The sequence below is a fragment of the Amblyraja radiata genome, chromosome 1, assembly GCF_010909765.2.
Source record: "Amblyraja radiata isolate CabotCenter1 chromosome 1, sAmbRad1.1.pri, whole genome shotgun sequence".
Classification (NCBI taxonomy): Eukaryota; Metazoa; Chordata; class Chondrichthyes; order Rajiformes; family Rajidae; genus Amblyraja; species Amblyraja radiata.
Window position 1 is genome coordinate 35,163,520 of NC_045956.1, and position 16,692 is coordinate 35,180,211.

At 45.2% G+C, this 16,692-nt stretch overlaps 2 protein-coding genes across 2 annotated transcripts in view; one reads left to right on the top strand and one right to left on the bottom strand.

Annotated features, from left to right (window-relative positions):
* The window catches only part of srp72 (signal recognition particle 72), a 60,938-nt gene extending 51,701 nt beyond the window's left edge, over nt 1–9,237 (bottom strand). Inside the window, exons 1-4 of the mRNA XM_033020446.1 lie at nt 9,080–9,237; nt 8,417–8,537; nt 6,059–6,182; nt 4,356–4,499 (exon numbers count right to left, since the gene is read on the bottom strand). Coding sequence (XP_032876337.1) covers nt 4,356–4,499; nt 6,059–6,182; nt 8,417–8,537; nt 9,080–9,176 — 486 coding nt within the window. The 5' untranslated portion in view covers nt 9,177–9,237. The remainder of the gene's footprint in view (nt 1–4,355; nt 4,500–6,058; nt 6,183–8,416; nt 8,538–9,079) is intronic.
* Nucleotides 9,238–9,866: 629 nt separating this feature from the next.
* The window catches only part of smim19 (small integral membrane protein 19), a 37,874-nt gene continuing 31,048 nt past the window's right edge, over nt 9,867–16,692 (top strand). The window contains exons 1-2 of the mRNA XM_033020447.1: nt 9,867–10,021; nt 13,407–13,531. Of these exons, the coding sequence (XP_032876338.1) occupies nt 9,879–10,021; nt 13,407–13,531 (268 nt within the window). The 5' untranslated portion in view covers nt 9,867–9,878. The remainder of the gene's footprint in view (nt 10,022–13,406; nt 13,532–16,692) is intronic.

Sequence of the window (16,692 nt, forward strand, 5' to 3'; positions counted from 1 at the left end):
CCATAGATGCTGCTGCACCCGCTGAGTTTCTCCAGTATTTTTGCATACTGAAAGTAAACATGCAGGTACAACACCCAGTGAAGAAAGCTAATGGCATGTTGGCCTTCATAACAAGAAGATTTGAGTATAAGAGTAAAGAGGTCCTTCTGCAGTTGTACAGGGCCCTGGTGAGACCACATCTGGAGTATTGTGTGCAGTTTTGGTCTCCTAATTTGAGGAAGGACATCCTTGCTATTGAGGCAGTGCAGCTTAGGTTCACAAAGCTAATCCCCGGGATGGTGGGACTGTCATATGAGGAAAGATTGGAAAGACTGGGCTTGTATTCACAGAAATTTAGAAGGACGAGGGGGAATTTTATAGAAACATTTTAAATTATTAAGGGATTGGACATGCCAGATGTAGGAAACATGTTCCTGATGTTGGGCGAGTGCAGAACCAGGGGCCACAGTCGAAGAATATAGGGGAGGCCATTTAAAACTGAGATAAGAAAAAACATTTTCACCCAGAGTTATGAATTTGTGGAATTCTCTGCCACAGAAGGCAGTAGAGGCCAATTCACTGGATGAATTTAAAAGAGAGTTAGATAGAGCTCAAGAAGCTAGCGGAATCAAGGGATATGGGGAGAAGGCAGGAATGGGTTACTGATTGTGGATGATCTGCCATGATCACAATGAATGGCGGTGCTGGCTCGAAGGGCCGAATGGCCTCCTCCTGCACCTATTTTCTATGAAGGGAATTTCAGAAGTTAGAACTTTAATCATTGAAGGCAAAATCACCAATAGTCGAGCATGCAAAGACGGGATACTGAAAGGCCAAATATCATGGAGGGAGATCGAACATTACAAAGAGACCAAAGGATTTTGGAAAGATTTAATTAAACTGAGAATGGCGAATCAAAGTTTGACCTATTGACAATAAGTGCTGTATTTTCTGGGAAGAAGGAAGCGTGCACGGAGGGAAGCCTGTAAGTATCGGTGTTTATATGCACCTGCTCCCTGGTCCATAGAGAGGGAAGTGCTATTTTAGGATGCAGCCCAGTTTGCTACTGGAATTTCTGCAGGCATAATGTGCCAATGGTAATGGGAATTAATATTAAGGCATTGGATGGGATGTCAAACAAGTGGATGACATAGCATCATACATCCACTGGCAGCCTACAGACATCCACAGCAATGTTATCTGGATAGTCAGATGGCCTGGATAGAGTGGATGTGGAGAGGATGTTCCCACTAGTTCCCCTAGAACCAGAGACCATTGCCTCAGAATTAAACAACGTTCTTTGAGGAAGATTAGGAACAATTTATTTAGTCAGAGGGTGGTGAATCTGTGAAATTCATTGCCACAGAAGGCCATGGAGGCTCTCAATAGATATTTTTAATGCAGATATAGATAGATTCTTGATTAGTAAGGGTATCAGGGTTTATGAGGAGAAGGCAGGGGAATTGGGTTGAGAGGGAGTTATGATTGAATGGCGGAGGAGACCTCAATGGCCGAATGGCTAATTCTGCTCCTATCACTTATGAACTACTCTTTTTCCCACCGTGCATCCTGAAAGAACTCCATGCCATTCTCCCAGCTTTGCCACGGTGTCTGAGTGCGACATTTCACGCAGGAGCCTCCGAGAAATCTTGTCCTCCACCATAGTCAACAGATGACTTAGCCACATCTCATATTTCCTACACCTCTGCTCGCTGCCTCCCTGACAAATCACGGATTCAACTCTCATGGTCTTCATCTTCCATTGGATTCAACGGATCGGTCCTTGTAATTTCTGCCACCCTCAACGAGATTCCACCACCACACACATCTGCCCCACTCCCTGTTCAGTATTTAAAAAAGATCGCTCTCTGTGTGACAGCCTCCTCTGCAAGCTACAGCAACCCCAGCTTGCATCTGGGTACTTTCCCCTCAATCTCAGGAGACGCCAGACCTTCAGGGCTCGAAATTAGCGTTTGCCCGGTTGCCAATGGAAACCTACAGTCCCGCTGGGCAAACTAAAAGCCATGCCATTTTGCCCGGCTTGGCAAGCACCAGGGATACCTATCATTTAATTCTGAGCAGGACCCCTCTACCTCTCTCTCTCCATCACTCTCCGTCTCCAGGTCTCGCTCTCCGCCCACTCCTCATCCGCCGGCACGGCAGGCCGCCTTACACATGCACACTGCCACGGTCTGCACATCCTCCCCCTCCACATGCGCACGGTCAGCACCAAAGATCCTATAGCGAAGATCTTTGGCCACCATATCTCGGCCGTGGTTGTACGCATGTGCCGCCCTGCACATGCGCACTGCAACGGGTTGGCGTGGGCCACTTTCTCCCTCCCTTTGCATTGTGGGAGATCTAGCCGCCATTGCTGTCCGGTCGGTTTATATATATTTATATGGTCTATGGTATATAGACACACTGAACTTTTATCTCCTGTTCTGTATTATGTTTACATATTCTGTTGTGCTGCAGCAAGCAAGAATGTCATTGTCCTATCTGGGACAGATGACAATAAAACTCTTGACTCTTGACTTGGACTTAAGCAAAAAAGGGTTCTTAGGGGAAAAAAAGGGCTACCTTAAATTTAATTGCATCTGGTTGGGTAACTATGGTAGGGTGAAGACTATTCCATGCTTTAATTGTGTGGGGGAACTCCATGGAGCAGCCAGCATCTCTGGATAGAAGAAATTGGGTGACGTTTCGGGTAGAGACCCTTCTTTAGATTTCCTCTGGTTTTAGTGTTTTTTGTTTAATTTAAAGATACAGCGTGGCAACAGGCCCTTCGGCCCACTGAGTCCACGCCGACCACCGATCACCCGTACACTAGTTCTATCCCACACATTAGCAACGTAAGTTAAGAGTTATTCTCTCACGTCCCAGTTAGAACAATGAAATCCTTGCTTGCGGCAGCACAACAGAATATGTAAACATAGTACTCTGCAAACAATGTTATAAACGAGAAAACAAAACAGTGTATATTTATATATGTATATATAACTATACACACACACACACTATTTCCCTCCTTGGAGTAATAAAGTTCTATCGTATAGTATCGTGTGTGTAGGAAGGAACTGCAGATGCTGGTTTAAACTGAAGATAGACACAAAAAGCTGGAATAACTCAACAGGTCAGACAGAATCTCTGGACAAAAGGAAAATATTAAGTTTTGGGTTGGGTCTGAAAAAGGTTCCTGCATACCTTTGTAATGTGGAAGAAAACAAGAGCAACCCATGCGATCAAAGGGAAAAAGAGAAAATTCCATGCAGACAGCACCCATATTCAGGATCAATTCCGGGTCTCTGGCAATTTTAAGCAGCAACTTTATGTCCAATGTACTGCCCCATAGTCTTGAACTGAATTAAAACATACAGTAGCTATAACGGGGGACATAGCATCACTTAGAGATTTAAGACTGAAAATGGATAGTTTTTTTTTTTAATAACCAAAGTTAGCAACGTATAATTTTAATGTGTTGGAAAATAAAATATAGTGGCACATCTGGTGGACTTACTGCCTCACACGCCAGAGATCTGTGTTCCATCCTGTCCTCGGGTATTGTCTGTTTTGAATTTGCACATTCTCCCTGCAAGCATGTAGGTTTCCTCCCACATCCCAAAGATGCATTGGCTTTGTAGGTTAACTTGTCACTGTAAAATTGCCCCTAATGAGTCGGGAGTGAGTGAGGAAAGTGGGATAACAGAACTTGTGTGAATGGGTAGACAAAAACGTTGGAGAAACTCAGCGGGTGAGGCAGCATCTATGGAGCAAAGGAAATAGGCGACGTTTCGGGTGCGGAAGAAGAAAGGAAGAGGCGGAGACGGTGGGCTAAGGGAGAGCTGGGTAAGGCAAGAGAACTACAGGGCATAGGTTTAAGGTGAGAGAAAAGATGAGTCTGAGGGACAACTGCAGATGAAGTAGTTGCAACAGGTACTATAACACCATTTAAAATTCATTGGACAGGTACAAGGACCTTAGATGGGGCATCTTGGTCAGTATGGACGAGTTTGGCTGAAGGGACTATTTCTGTGCAGTATGATTATAATTGATAACCTGGACCCTGGTAAGCAAAATCATATGTAGTAACCAGGACCCAGGGGACCAGATTCCTATTCTCAGGATTTCCAGAGAGTCGGGTAGCAAATTATCTGAATTTTATGCCACTGAGCCAAGTGATAAATGATTGGTAGTTTATATTTTTTGGTAATTCTCTACTTACATTTCCAATTTGGGCACCTACATGGGGGTTTAGCCAAGAGCAAATAATTCACAACGTTTTGTAAAAACTACCAGCAAAGAATTGAATTGCACACTAATTCTTGTTAGTAAAAATACAGAACACTTTGCAACAGGTAGATTCTGATACTTACAGGGTAGGAATGTTCACAGGTACTCAAAGCTGCGACCACAGCTGAAAGATTGGTTTTCCTTTCCTCCTCATAATCATCTTGTGAATTTCTAATTAAGTCACGATAAACCGTTAAACAGTCTTCATACCGCTCCAATCTGTACAACTGAGTTTACAGAAGAGGGAAAGTTAACTGGCGATTGCTTTTAATTGCATGATTTTTGAAAATCTTTTCACGTGATGTAGACATATACGACAAGACTGACATTTATTCTCCAACCGCAATTGGTCCTTATCAAAGGAGGGATCAAAGAATCAGCACAGAACGTCCACATCAACCTTTCACCCAGGGTTGGTACAGTGTGTTTCCTGCAGGGTGTGGGAAGTCAGGGACATCATCTGCACCAATCCCTAATCTACACCAATTGCATTGGTCCGCATGAAGATCTTCTACTTCTGTACCGTGCCTGTTTAAGTGTTTCTCTCTTCAAAGTAATGTGCATTTAATTCCACCTACCTCTCATGTTCAATCTATGCCCATTTGTTTTTGAAATACCTAGCAAGGGATGAGAGGGTCACCTTGGCAAGAGTGATCAAACACTTTGGGCCTGTACTCCTGGGCTTTAGAATGAGCGGTGAGCAGACAAGATCCTAAGGGGGTTGACAGAGTAGATGTAGGGATGTTTTCACCCGTGGCAGAATCACAAACAAGAGGACGTAACTATAAGACAAGGGTAATTTAAAACTAAAGTACATAGAATTTTCTTCTCTGCAGGTGGTGAATCTCTGGAGTTCAGAGATACAGCGCTGAAACAGGCCCTTCAGACCACTAGTCTGTGGGCCAGCGATCCCCGCACATTAATACTACCCTACCCACATTAGGGACAATTTACTATTATACCAAGCCAATTAGCCTACAAACCTGTATGTCTTTGGAGTGTGGGAGGAAACCGAAGATCTCGGAGAAAACCCACGCGGTCACGGGGAGTATGTACAAACTCCGTACAGACAGCACCCATAGTCAAGATGAAACCCAGGTCTCTGGCGCTGCAAAGCAGCAACTCTACCACTGTGTTACCGTGCCACCCCTAGTGGGAGGGAAAGCTAGATCATTATGTAATTAAAGGAGATGGATAACTAATTGATAGATCAAAATTATTGTTCAAGTTTGCAAGTTATTGGGCTAATTGGCCACTGATCATTGGTTCCCAGTGTGGATCACATGCAGACTGAGGAGATTAGTTTATCTTGGCATTATACTGATGGGACTGTTCTAGTTCTATCTGATTCTATGATTCTAAAAGCTTTTCAAGAGGTCAGTAGCCCTAACGTGTTTAAACCTCTCCCTGAAGTTAAATTCAACAACATGAATGCAGCGTAGGTTCACAAGGTTAATTCCCGGGATGGCGGGACTGTCATATGTTAATAAAATGGAGCGGCTGGGCTTGTATACTCTGGAATTTAGAAGGATGAGAGGTTATCTTATTGAAACATATAAAATTATTTAGGGATTGGACACACTAGATGCAGGAAACATGTTCCCGATGTTGGGTGAGTCCAGAACCAGGGGCCACAGTTTAAGAATAAGGGGTAAGCCATTTAGAATAGAGATGAGGAAACACTTTTTCACCCAAACAATACCTCTTTTGGCAGCTATGCCACCAGACATGCTGCATGCAGGATGATTACTTTAATATAAGATGCAAGAGGAAAATATTTATATACCACTTGTGCATAAAGCTCCTTTAACTTGTCAGTCCTCTGATCGACAGCTTCAATGGTCTTCAGCGCAGATTCTATCCGATTCAGTCTGTATTCACAATATGCCTTCTCAAAGGCTATCACATCACTAGAAAGCAAATACAGGGGAGAGACAATCTTAGTTTGAATGGGTTCAATGCTGATATTTTTTGAATGACGTCACATGTGCGTATTCGTCTTTTTCCATCTCAACCACAGTTAGAGTGATACAGCGTGGAAACCTATTGAAATTCTACAGAGCTGTACTATGATTTCCCGACCTTTATACCCAATGCCTCGATCAATGATGGCAAACGAACCATACGACTACCATTCTATCTGCTTGGTATAGAGTCAGAGTGATATAGCGTAGAAACAGGCCCTTAAGTCCAACTTTCCCACACCGGCCAACATGTCCCAGCTACACTAGTCCTATCTGCCCACATCTAACTGTTTCTTATACGATGGGATAGTCCCAGCCTCAACTACCACCTCCGGCAGCTTGTTCCATATACCCACCACCCGTTGCGTAAAAAAGTTACCCCTCAAATTCTTATTAAATCTTTTCCCCTTCACCTTAAATCTATGTCCTCTGGTCCTTGATTCGCCTACTCTGGGCAAGAGACTCTGTGCATCTACCCGATCTATTCCTCCCATGATTTTATCCACCTCAATAAGATCACTCCTCATCCTCTTGCACTCCAAGGAATAGAGTACAAGCCTACTCAACCTCTCCCTACTGCTCAGGCCCTCTAGTCCTGGCAATATCCTTGTAAATCTTCTCTGCACCCTTTCCAGCTTGACAACATCTTTCCTATAACATGGTGCCCAAAACTGAACACAGTACAATTTAGGAACCACAATTCCTAAATCTGCTGAAATAAAATGCATGATTCCCTTGCTGTAAAACAAGGCACAGCAGCATGGAAATCTTTCGTTCAGGAAACAGAAATTTGTCTTTTAACAAATGTGGCTGAAGAAACGCAGCAAGCCTAATTCACGATTGTTTTATCATGAATCAGAAGAAGAGTCTCCACCCGAAACGTCTCCCATTCCTTCTCTCCAGAGATGCTGCCTGACCCGCTGAGTTACTCCAGCATTTTGTGTCTACCTTTGATTTAAACCAGCATCTGCAGTTCTTTCCTACACAGCTCCATCATCCTCTGTTCCAGCAATGGAACAATGAAATTCTTACTTGCTGCAGCTTTACAGGCCCTTGCAGATGAATGTACAATAATAAAAGAATACAGTTAGTTAATAATCAGTAATAGTAGGAAATCAAACCATAGTAGTTTGTGCGTAGTGCAACAAAAATAATATCCATAGTAGATCAGTTGCTGAGGTTAGTGTTGTGCAGTGTTCAAGCGCCTGTTGCTGGGAAGAAGCTGTTCTTGAACCTGGAAGCCATGGTTCTCAGGCTCCTGTACCTTCCTCCTGATGGTAGCAGCAAGATGAGAGCGTGGCCACTTCCACGTAAGTGCATTTCCTAAGAATGAGCAGTCGGCCATTGGCTCTGCCATTGATAAAGTTCTGTGATTCCACCTCAGAGTCACTTTGCTGAGCTACCCCTAATTCCTTGACTAGAATATATCCACAAAAAAACACAAACTACCGGAGTAATTCAGTGCATTTCTGGAGGACTATCTCCAGAATATCCACTGCTGATCTGAATAACCTCAATGACTGACCTGGGGTTAAGCAGTCCAAAGATCCACTAACCTCAGCAAGACGTTTCTTAGCTCAGTCTAAACTACCAATCCCTTTTCTGAATCTGAATCCAGGTTGCAGACTCCTCAGTCAAAGGAACATTCGCCTGGCCACATAATCGTACAAGTTTCAATGAGACCTCACATTCTTCTGAAGTCTAGAAAATACAATCTCAGCTCCCCTCAAGGCAAACCGTTCAGCCCTGGGACCAGCGTTGACTCTTTTCTGCACTGTTCATGTGCAAGGACATCCACTGTCAACAAAGGAGACACACCAGATTCAGCCCCAGCAAAACCCTATACAATTATAATTAAATATAAGACACAAAGAGCTGTAATAACTCAGTGTGTCAGACAGCATCTACGGAGAAAAGGAATAGATGACATTTCGGGTTGAAACCCTTCTTCAGACTGAGTGCCAGAGGAAAGGGAAACGAGAGATATAGATGGTGATGCAGAGAGACATTAAAAAATGAATGAAAGATATGAAAAAAGGTAACGATAATAAATGAAAAAGGCCATTGATAGTTGTGGGTTAGGTGATAACGAGTTTAGCGCTGTGTGGAGAACTTCACCAAGAAAGACCAAAGTTCCCATTTTACTAATAATAAATCAAATGTGTTTCAGCGTATCATACCTGGAAAGCACCTTACTGTGAGTGTGAATTACGTTTAGCGCTTCCTTGAAACTCCCACCGTGGACCAGGCAGACCACTTTACAATGTAGTGCAGTGACATCATCCTTGTCATCTTGCAGTACTAGAGAGAAAAATCAGTTTAATTAACGGTGATGAATTGAGCATCTCATCGACAACCAAGTGCAACAAACTCAAACAAATTAACAGCTATTTCAAACGCTCCTGCGGCAAAAAAAAAACAGACACAGAACCAGAGGAACAGCCCGCCCGTCCCAATGTCCGTGCCGAACACGATGCCAGGTTATTGATCTCCTGCCTGCAGGTGATCCATATGTTCTCATTCCCTGCATTAAAGGCCACTACTGTCATATCCGCCTGCACCACCTGCCCTGGCAGCACGTTACAGGCACCAACCAACATGTGGAAAACATTGCTCAGCACATCCTTACATTCCAATCAATGAGGAGAGGGGACAAATCTTCCCCTTCCACTCCCCTTCCACCCCCCACCAACCACCACCACCCCACAGGGCCCAGCATCGGCCAACACACCCGTGACCCCAGACCCCGACTCCGGACCCAAACCCTGGAGCCGACCGTCCCGTTCGGCGCGTCCATCCGCCGCCCCCGCGGGTCCCGCTCCTCCCGCCCCAGCGCCGCTCACTTTTGTTGAGAGACTTGAGGGCGCGGCTGTAATCGGCGGTCTGTCCGAAGCGATTCACCTCGGTCCACAGCGCCGTCAGTGGCGCTCCGCCCGCCATGGCTCGGCTCGGCCCTGTCCTGTCCTGCTGGCAGCTGCCGCCTGCACGGCCCGTCTGGTCTCGCCTCCCCCCCGCCAGAAACACCGCCCCCCGCCGGCCGGAGACCAAAGCACCACCTGTGGGTCGGATATATACAGGTATCTCAAGTCATAACGAGAATGGATATGATAAATGTACAGAGTCTTTTACCCAGAGTTGGGGAATGAAGAACCAGGGGACATAGGTTTAAAAATGAGCGAGGAAAGATGTAATATGAACCTGAGGGACATTTTTTGAAATATGGAATGGTGTATGGAATGAGCTGCCAGAGGAGGTATGTGCAGGAAGGAACTGCAGATGCTGGTTTAACATGGACACAGAGTGCTGGAGTAACTCAGCGAGTCTGGCAGCATCTCTGGAGAACATGGATTGGTGATGTTACGGGTCGGGACCCTTCATCAGTCTGAAGAAGTGTCCACCCGAAACGTCATCTGTCCAGAGATGCTGCCTGTCCCGCTGCCTGACTCCAGCATATTCCCTGAGGAGGTAGTTGAGATAGGGACATCCCTGTAACACAGGCAGGTGTGAGTACTGTAGATGTATCATGTTGGTCTGGTGTCTGTGCTGTTTGACACCGTCCACACAGTGGGCGGGGCCGGGGATCTTTCATCCGGAGCAAGCTTGCTATAGGATCTTTGGTTGTACGTGTCGGCCCAGGACCGGATGTGCGAGTTGTCCGGGGACCGGATGTGCGTTGATGCCGGCGCTGGGATGGATTACACGGTGCATGAGGCCTGGAACGACGCGACCAATGTTTACCTGATCGCGGTGCTGCTCAGCGTCGGGCTACTGCTGTACGCCAGGAGGCGAGTGGGGCTCGGGCCGGAGGCGGAGATATGGGTGAAAGGGCAGGCACCGAGCGCTGGGGTAACTCCGCGGTCGGTCGGTATCGTCGTCACTCTGTGGGGCCAACATGGTCCTTCACAGAAAGTCGGGCGGGGCGGGACTGCTGATGGATGCTGGTTTCACCGAAGATAGACACGAAAAGCTGGAGTAACTCAGCGGGTCCTTCAGATACCCGTCCATGTTCTCCACAGCCGCTGTCTGACTCACTTAGTTACTCCAGCGCTAACTTTGTGTCTCTTTGTAAACCAGCATCTACAGTCCCTTGTGTCGACACAGAACATAAAATATATAACAGGAAGGGAAGTTTGTTGTGAAGATGATAGGTTCATAAGTGATGACAGCAGAATGAGGCCATTCGGCCCATCAGGTCTGCTCTGCCATCCAATCATGGCTGATCTATCTTTCCCTCTCGATCCCATTCTCCTGCCTTCTCCCCAATACCCCTGACACTGTACAAGAACCTGTCAATCTCCACCTTAAAAAATATCCATTGACTTGGCCTCCACAGCTGTCTGTGGTAATGAATTCCACAGATTCACCACCCTTTGTCCAAAGAAATTCCTTCTCAGCTCCTTCCTAAAGTTACATCCTTTTATTCTGAGGCTGACCTCTGGTCCTAGACTCTACTACTTGAACAAAGGGGGCTGTGGAGGCATGAGGGAGGAGCTGGCCAAAGTTGACTGGAAAGAGGCCCTAGCTGGGATGACGGTGGACCATTTCTGGGAATAATCCAGAAGATTCAGGATCATTTTATTCCAAAGAGGAAGAAAAATTCTAAGGGGAGTAAAAGGTGACTGTGGCTGACAAGGGAAGTCAAGGACAGTATAAAAATAAAAGAGAAGACGTGTAACATAGCAAAAATGAGTGGGAAGCCAGAGGATTGGGTAACTTTTAAAGAGCAACAGAAGGTAACTAAAAAGGCAACACGGGAAGAAAAGATGAAGTATGAAGGTAAGCTATCCAAGAATATAAAGGATAGTAAAAGCTTCTTTAGGTATGTGAAGAGGAAAAATAAGTTAAGACAAATGTGGGTCCCTTTGAAGCAGAAACAGGTGAATTTATTATCGGGAACAAGGAAATGGCAAATGAGTTGAACAAGTACTTTGTTTGTGTCTTCCTTAGTGAAGACAACCAATCTCCCATATGTAGGGGATCAGAGGACCTAGGGTGATGGAGGAACTGAAGGAAATTCACATTAGTTAGGAAATGGTGTTGGGTAGGCTGAAGGCTGATAAACCCTCAGGGCCTGATGGTCTGCATCCCAGGGTACTCAAGGAGGTGGCTCTAGAAATCGTGGATACATTGGTGATCATTTTCCAATGTTCGATAGATTCTGGATCAGTTCCTGTGGATTGGAGGGTAGCTAATGTTATCCCACATTTCAAGAAAGGAGGGAGAGAGAAAGCATGGAATGATGCTGGAGTCAATTATAAAAGATGTAATAGCGGCGCATTTGGATAGCAGTAACTAGATCAGCCCAAGTCAGCATGGATTTAAATGGGGATATCATGCTTGACAAATCTTCTGGAATTTTTTGAGGATGTAACAAGTAAAATGGACATGGGAGAGCCAGTGGATGTAGTGTACCTGGACTTTCAAAAAGCCTTTGATAAGGTCTCACACAGGAGATCAGTGGGCAAAATTAAAGCACATGGTATTAGCGGTAGGGTATTGACATGGATAGAAAATTGGTTGCCAGAGTAGGGATTAACGGGTCCCTTTCAGAATGGCTGGCAGTGACTAGTGGGGTACCGCAAGGCTCAATGCTCGGACCGCAGCTATTTACAATATACATTAATGATTTAGATGAAGGAATTAAAGTAACATTAGCAAGTTTGCAGATGACGCAAAGCTGGGTGGAAGTATGAACTGTGAAGAAGATGCTATGAGGATGCAGAGTGATTTGGACAAGTTGGGTGAGTGGGCAGATGCAGTATATAGTGGATAAATGTGAGGTTATCCACTTTGGTGGCAAGAACGGGAAGGCAGATTATTATCTGAATGGTGTCAGATTAGGAAAAGGGGAAGTACAACGAGAATTGGGTATATTTGTACATCAGTCACTGAAAGTAAGCATGCAGGTACAACAGGCAGTGAAGAAAGCTAAGAAAGCATGTTGGCCTTCATAACGAGAGGAGTTGAGTATAGGAGCAAAGAGATCCTTCTGTATTTGAACAGGGTCCTCGTGAGACCACACCTGGAGTATTGTGTGCAGTTTTGGTCTCCTAATTTGAGGAAGGATATTCTTGCTATTGAGGCAGTGCAGCCAGCGTAGGTTCACGAGGTTAATTCCCGGGATGGCGGGACTGTCATATGATGAAAGAATGGAGCGACTGGGCTTGTATTCACTGGAATTTAGAAGGATGAGAGGGTATCCTATAGAAATATAAAATTATTACGTGATTGGACATGCCAGATGTAGGAAACATGTTCCTGATGTTGGGGGAGTCCAGAACCAAGGGCCACAGTTTAAGAATAAGGGGTAGGCCATTTCGAACTGAGATGAGGAAATACTTTTTCACACAAAGAGTTGCGAATTTGTGGAATTCTCTGCCTCAGAAGGCAGTGGAGGCCGATTCACTGATGCATTCGAGAGAGTTCGATACAGCTCTTAGGGCTAGCGGAATCAAGGGGTATGGGGAGAAGGCAGGCATGGGTTACTGATTGTGGATGATCAGTCATGATCGCATTGAATGGCGGTACTGGCTCGAATGGCCTACTCCTGCACCTATTATCTATGTTACTCAAAAATGCCGGAGAAACTCAACAGGTGCAGCAGGATGAGGGGATATCTTGTAGAAACTTAATAAAGGACTGGACAAGCTAGATGCAGGAAAAATGTTCCCAATGTTGGGCGAGTCCAGAACCAGGGGCCACCGTCTTAGAATAAAGGGGAGGCCATTTAAGACTGAGGTGAGAAAAAAACTTTTTCATCCAGAGAGTTGTGAATTTATGGAATTCCCTGCCACAGAGGGCAGTGGAGACCAAGCCACTGGATGGATTTAAGAGAGAGTTAGATAGAGCTCTAGGGGCTAGTGGAGCCAAGGGATATGGGGAGAAGGCAGGCACGGATTATTGATAGGGGACGATCAGCCATGATCACAATGAATGGCAGTGCTGGCTCGAAGGGCCGAATGCCCTCCCACTGCACCTATTTTCTATGTTTCTCTGTTTCTATCCTCATATTCATGACCTTGTTCTCTCTCCCTCTTAAGTATAAATAAAATGTGTGAGAATATTGAAGGGATTTTTGTGTGCCACGGTTTTTCTGCTGGATGCATGGTGAAGTGACCTTATTTATTTTATTACTTTGCTGACTTGGGGAAATTTCTCTGTTGCCTTTAGAAATAAAAGGAAGATCATGAGAATATTCACTGTCCCTGCTGCTGGTAATCACACTCCTGAGCCCAACTTTTATGACAACCTGCAGAAGGTTCGCTTACGCCAGCAACTGGATATGTACTCGATTGGTAAGCACGTGCAGCTTGACTGTAAAAATGTTTGATGTCAAGTATCTTGGGGAAGAAAGTTATTGGAAGAAATTATCTTTCATTTAATAAAATATTTTAAGGTCGGACATTTGATGTAGCTGGCGCCTGCTTCAATAACATTGTGACCTCTTGTTCATGCCTGAATGTAATCACTTGTCCAGTGACACTGTGCCTGCCGCTGTTGAATGCTGAGGTGCTTAGGAACTTCTCACAGATCAGTGGATCTCTGCAGTTCTCCACCTCACATGGGTGTCGAGGCTGGGGCAATGAAGGTTGGGAACTGAGGGCTATGGGGAACTGCCATAGGAAGAGCTGCATTGATCATATTGAATGGCAGGACAAGCCTGAGGGGTTGTGTGGCTTACCCCTTTTCTTATTGCTCTGTTCTTAGAGTCCTACAGCACAAAAACAGGCCCAACCACCCACCTCATCCATGCTGACCAACATCGCCATCTTAAGCTGGTCCCATTTCCTGTGTTTGGCCCAAACCCCTCTCAGCTTTTCCTATACATGTACCTATCCAAATGTCTTTTAAATGTAGTATTGTATTTATCTGTACAGCTTCCTACAGCTTCCCTGACTGATGAAGACCAGCATGCCAAAAGCCCTCTTCATCACACTGTTCCCTTCCAGACTTGTTAGCTTTCAGTTTTTTCCACCTCTCTACCTTTGAACATGTTGCTTAAATATCTCTTACATAGAAACATAGAAAATAGGTGCAGGAGGAGGCCATTCAACCCTTCGAGCCAGCACCACCATTCATTGCGATCATGGCTGATTGTCCCCAATCAATAACCCGTGCCTGCCTTCTCCCCATATCCCTTGATTCCACTAGCCCCTAGGGCTCTATCTAACTCTCTCTTAAATCCATCCAGTGATTTGGCCTCCACTGCCTTCTGTGGCAGGGAATTCCACAAATTCACAACTCTCTGGGTGAAAACGTTTTTTTCTCACCACAGTCTTAAATGGCCTCCCCTTTATTCTAAGACTGTGGCCCCTGGTTCTGGACTCGCCCAACATTGGGAAATTTTTTCCTGCATCTAGCTTGTCCAGTCCTTTTATAATTTTATATGTTTCTGTAAGAACCCCCTCATCCTTCTAAACTCCAGTGAATACAAGCCTGGTCTTTTCAATCTTTCTTCATATGACAGTCCCTCCATCCCAGGGATCAATCTCGTGAACCTACGCTGCACTGCCTCACTCACAAGGATGTCCTTCCGCAAATTAGGAGACCAAAACTGTACGCAATACTCCAGATGTGGTCTTACCAGAGCCCTATACAACTGCAGAAGAACCTCTCTACTCCTATACTGAAATCCTCTTGTTATGAAGGCCAACATTTCATTAGCTTTCTTCACTGCCTGCTGTACCTGCACCGCAACTTTCAGTGACCGGTGTACAAGGACACCCGGGTCTCGCTGTACCCCCCCCCCCCCCCCCTTACCTAACCAAACCCCATTGAGATAATAATCTGCTCCCTTGTTTTTTGCCACCAAAGTGGATAATCTCACATTTATCTACATTATACTGCATCTGCCACGGACCTGCCCACTCACTTAACCTGTCCAGGTCACCCTGCAACCTCCTAACAACCTCTTCACAGTTCACACTGCCACCCAGCTTTGTGTCATCCGCAAACTTGCTAGTGTTGCTCCTAATTCCCTCCAAATCATTAATATATATGGTAAACAGTTGCTGCCCCAACACCGAGCCTCACGGCACTCCGCTCGCCACTGCCTGCCATTCTGAAAAGGACCCGTTCACTCCTACTCTTTGCTTCCTGTCTGCCAAACAATTTTCTATCCACGTCAACACTCTACCCCCAATACCATGCGCTCTAATTTTAGTCACCAGTCTCCCGTGCGGGACCTTATCAAAGGCTTTCTGAAAGTCTAGATACACTACATCCACTGGCTCCCCTTCATCCATTTTACTTGTCACATCCTCAAAAAATTCCAGGATTAGTCAAGCATGATTTTCCTTTATAAATCCATGCTGACTTGGACTAATCCTTTTACTGCTATCCAAATGCCCCTTTATTACCTCTTTAATAATTGACTCCAGCATCTTTTCCACCACCGAAGTCAGGCTAACTGGTCTGTAATTCCCCGCTTTCTCTCTCGTTCCTTTCTTGAAAAGTGGGATAACATTAGCTATCCTCCAACCCACAGGAACTGATCCTGAATCTATTGAACATTGGAAAATGGTCACCAATGCGTCCATTATTTCTAGAGCCACCTCCCTGAGGACCCTGGGATGCAGACCATCAGGCCCCGGTGATTTATCATCCTTCAGTCCCATTAGCCTACCCAACACTATTTCTCGCCTAATGAAAATTTATTTCAGCTCCTCGACCCCCTTAGATCCTCTGTTCTCCAGTACTTCTGGGTGATTGTTTGTGTCTTCCTTAGTGAAGACAGATCCGAAGTACCTGTTCAACTCTTCTGCCATTTCCTTGTTCCCCATAATAATTTCACCCGTGTCTACCTTCAAGGGACCCACATTTGACTTTGCTACTCTTTTTCCCTTAACATATCTAAAGAAGCTTTTACTGTCCTTCTTTATATTCCTGGCCAGCTTCTCTTCGTACTTCATCTTTTCAGCTCGTATTGCCCGTTTTGTTTCCTTCTGTTGTCCTATGAAAGTTTCCCAATCCTCTGACTTCTGGCTAATCTTTGCTGTGTTATACATCTTTTCTTTTAGTTTAATTCTATCCCTAACTTCTCTTGTCAGCCACGGTTGCCTCCTACTCCCCTTGGAATCTTTCTTCCTTTTTGGAATGAAATGATTCTGTATCTTCCGAATTATGCCTAGAAATTCCTGCCATTGCTGTTCCACCGTCATTCCTGCTAGTATCCCTTTCCAGTCTAACTTGGCCAGCCCCTCTCTTATGCCTTCATAATCCCCTTTGTTCTTAACCATGCTTTCATCTCACTGAGTGTCAAAACTGGCCCTGCCTAAATTCTAACATTGCTGATATACGATCCCAACTGCAGTTAGCAGGATCTTCCAACTTGCTCCTGTCTCTGGAATCTCTGACCTCCCTCTTGGCTGCTCTAGTTCTTGGTCGCCCTACCCTGGGTAAAATACTCTGTATTTATCCTATCAATGTCCCCTATGGTTTTATACGACTCTTTAAG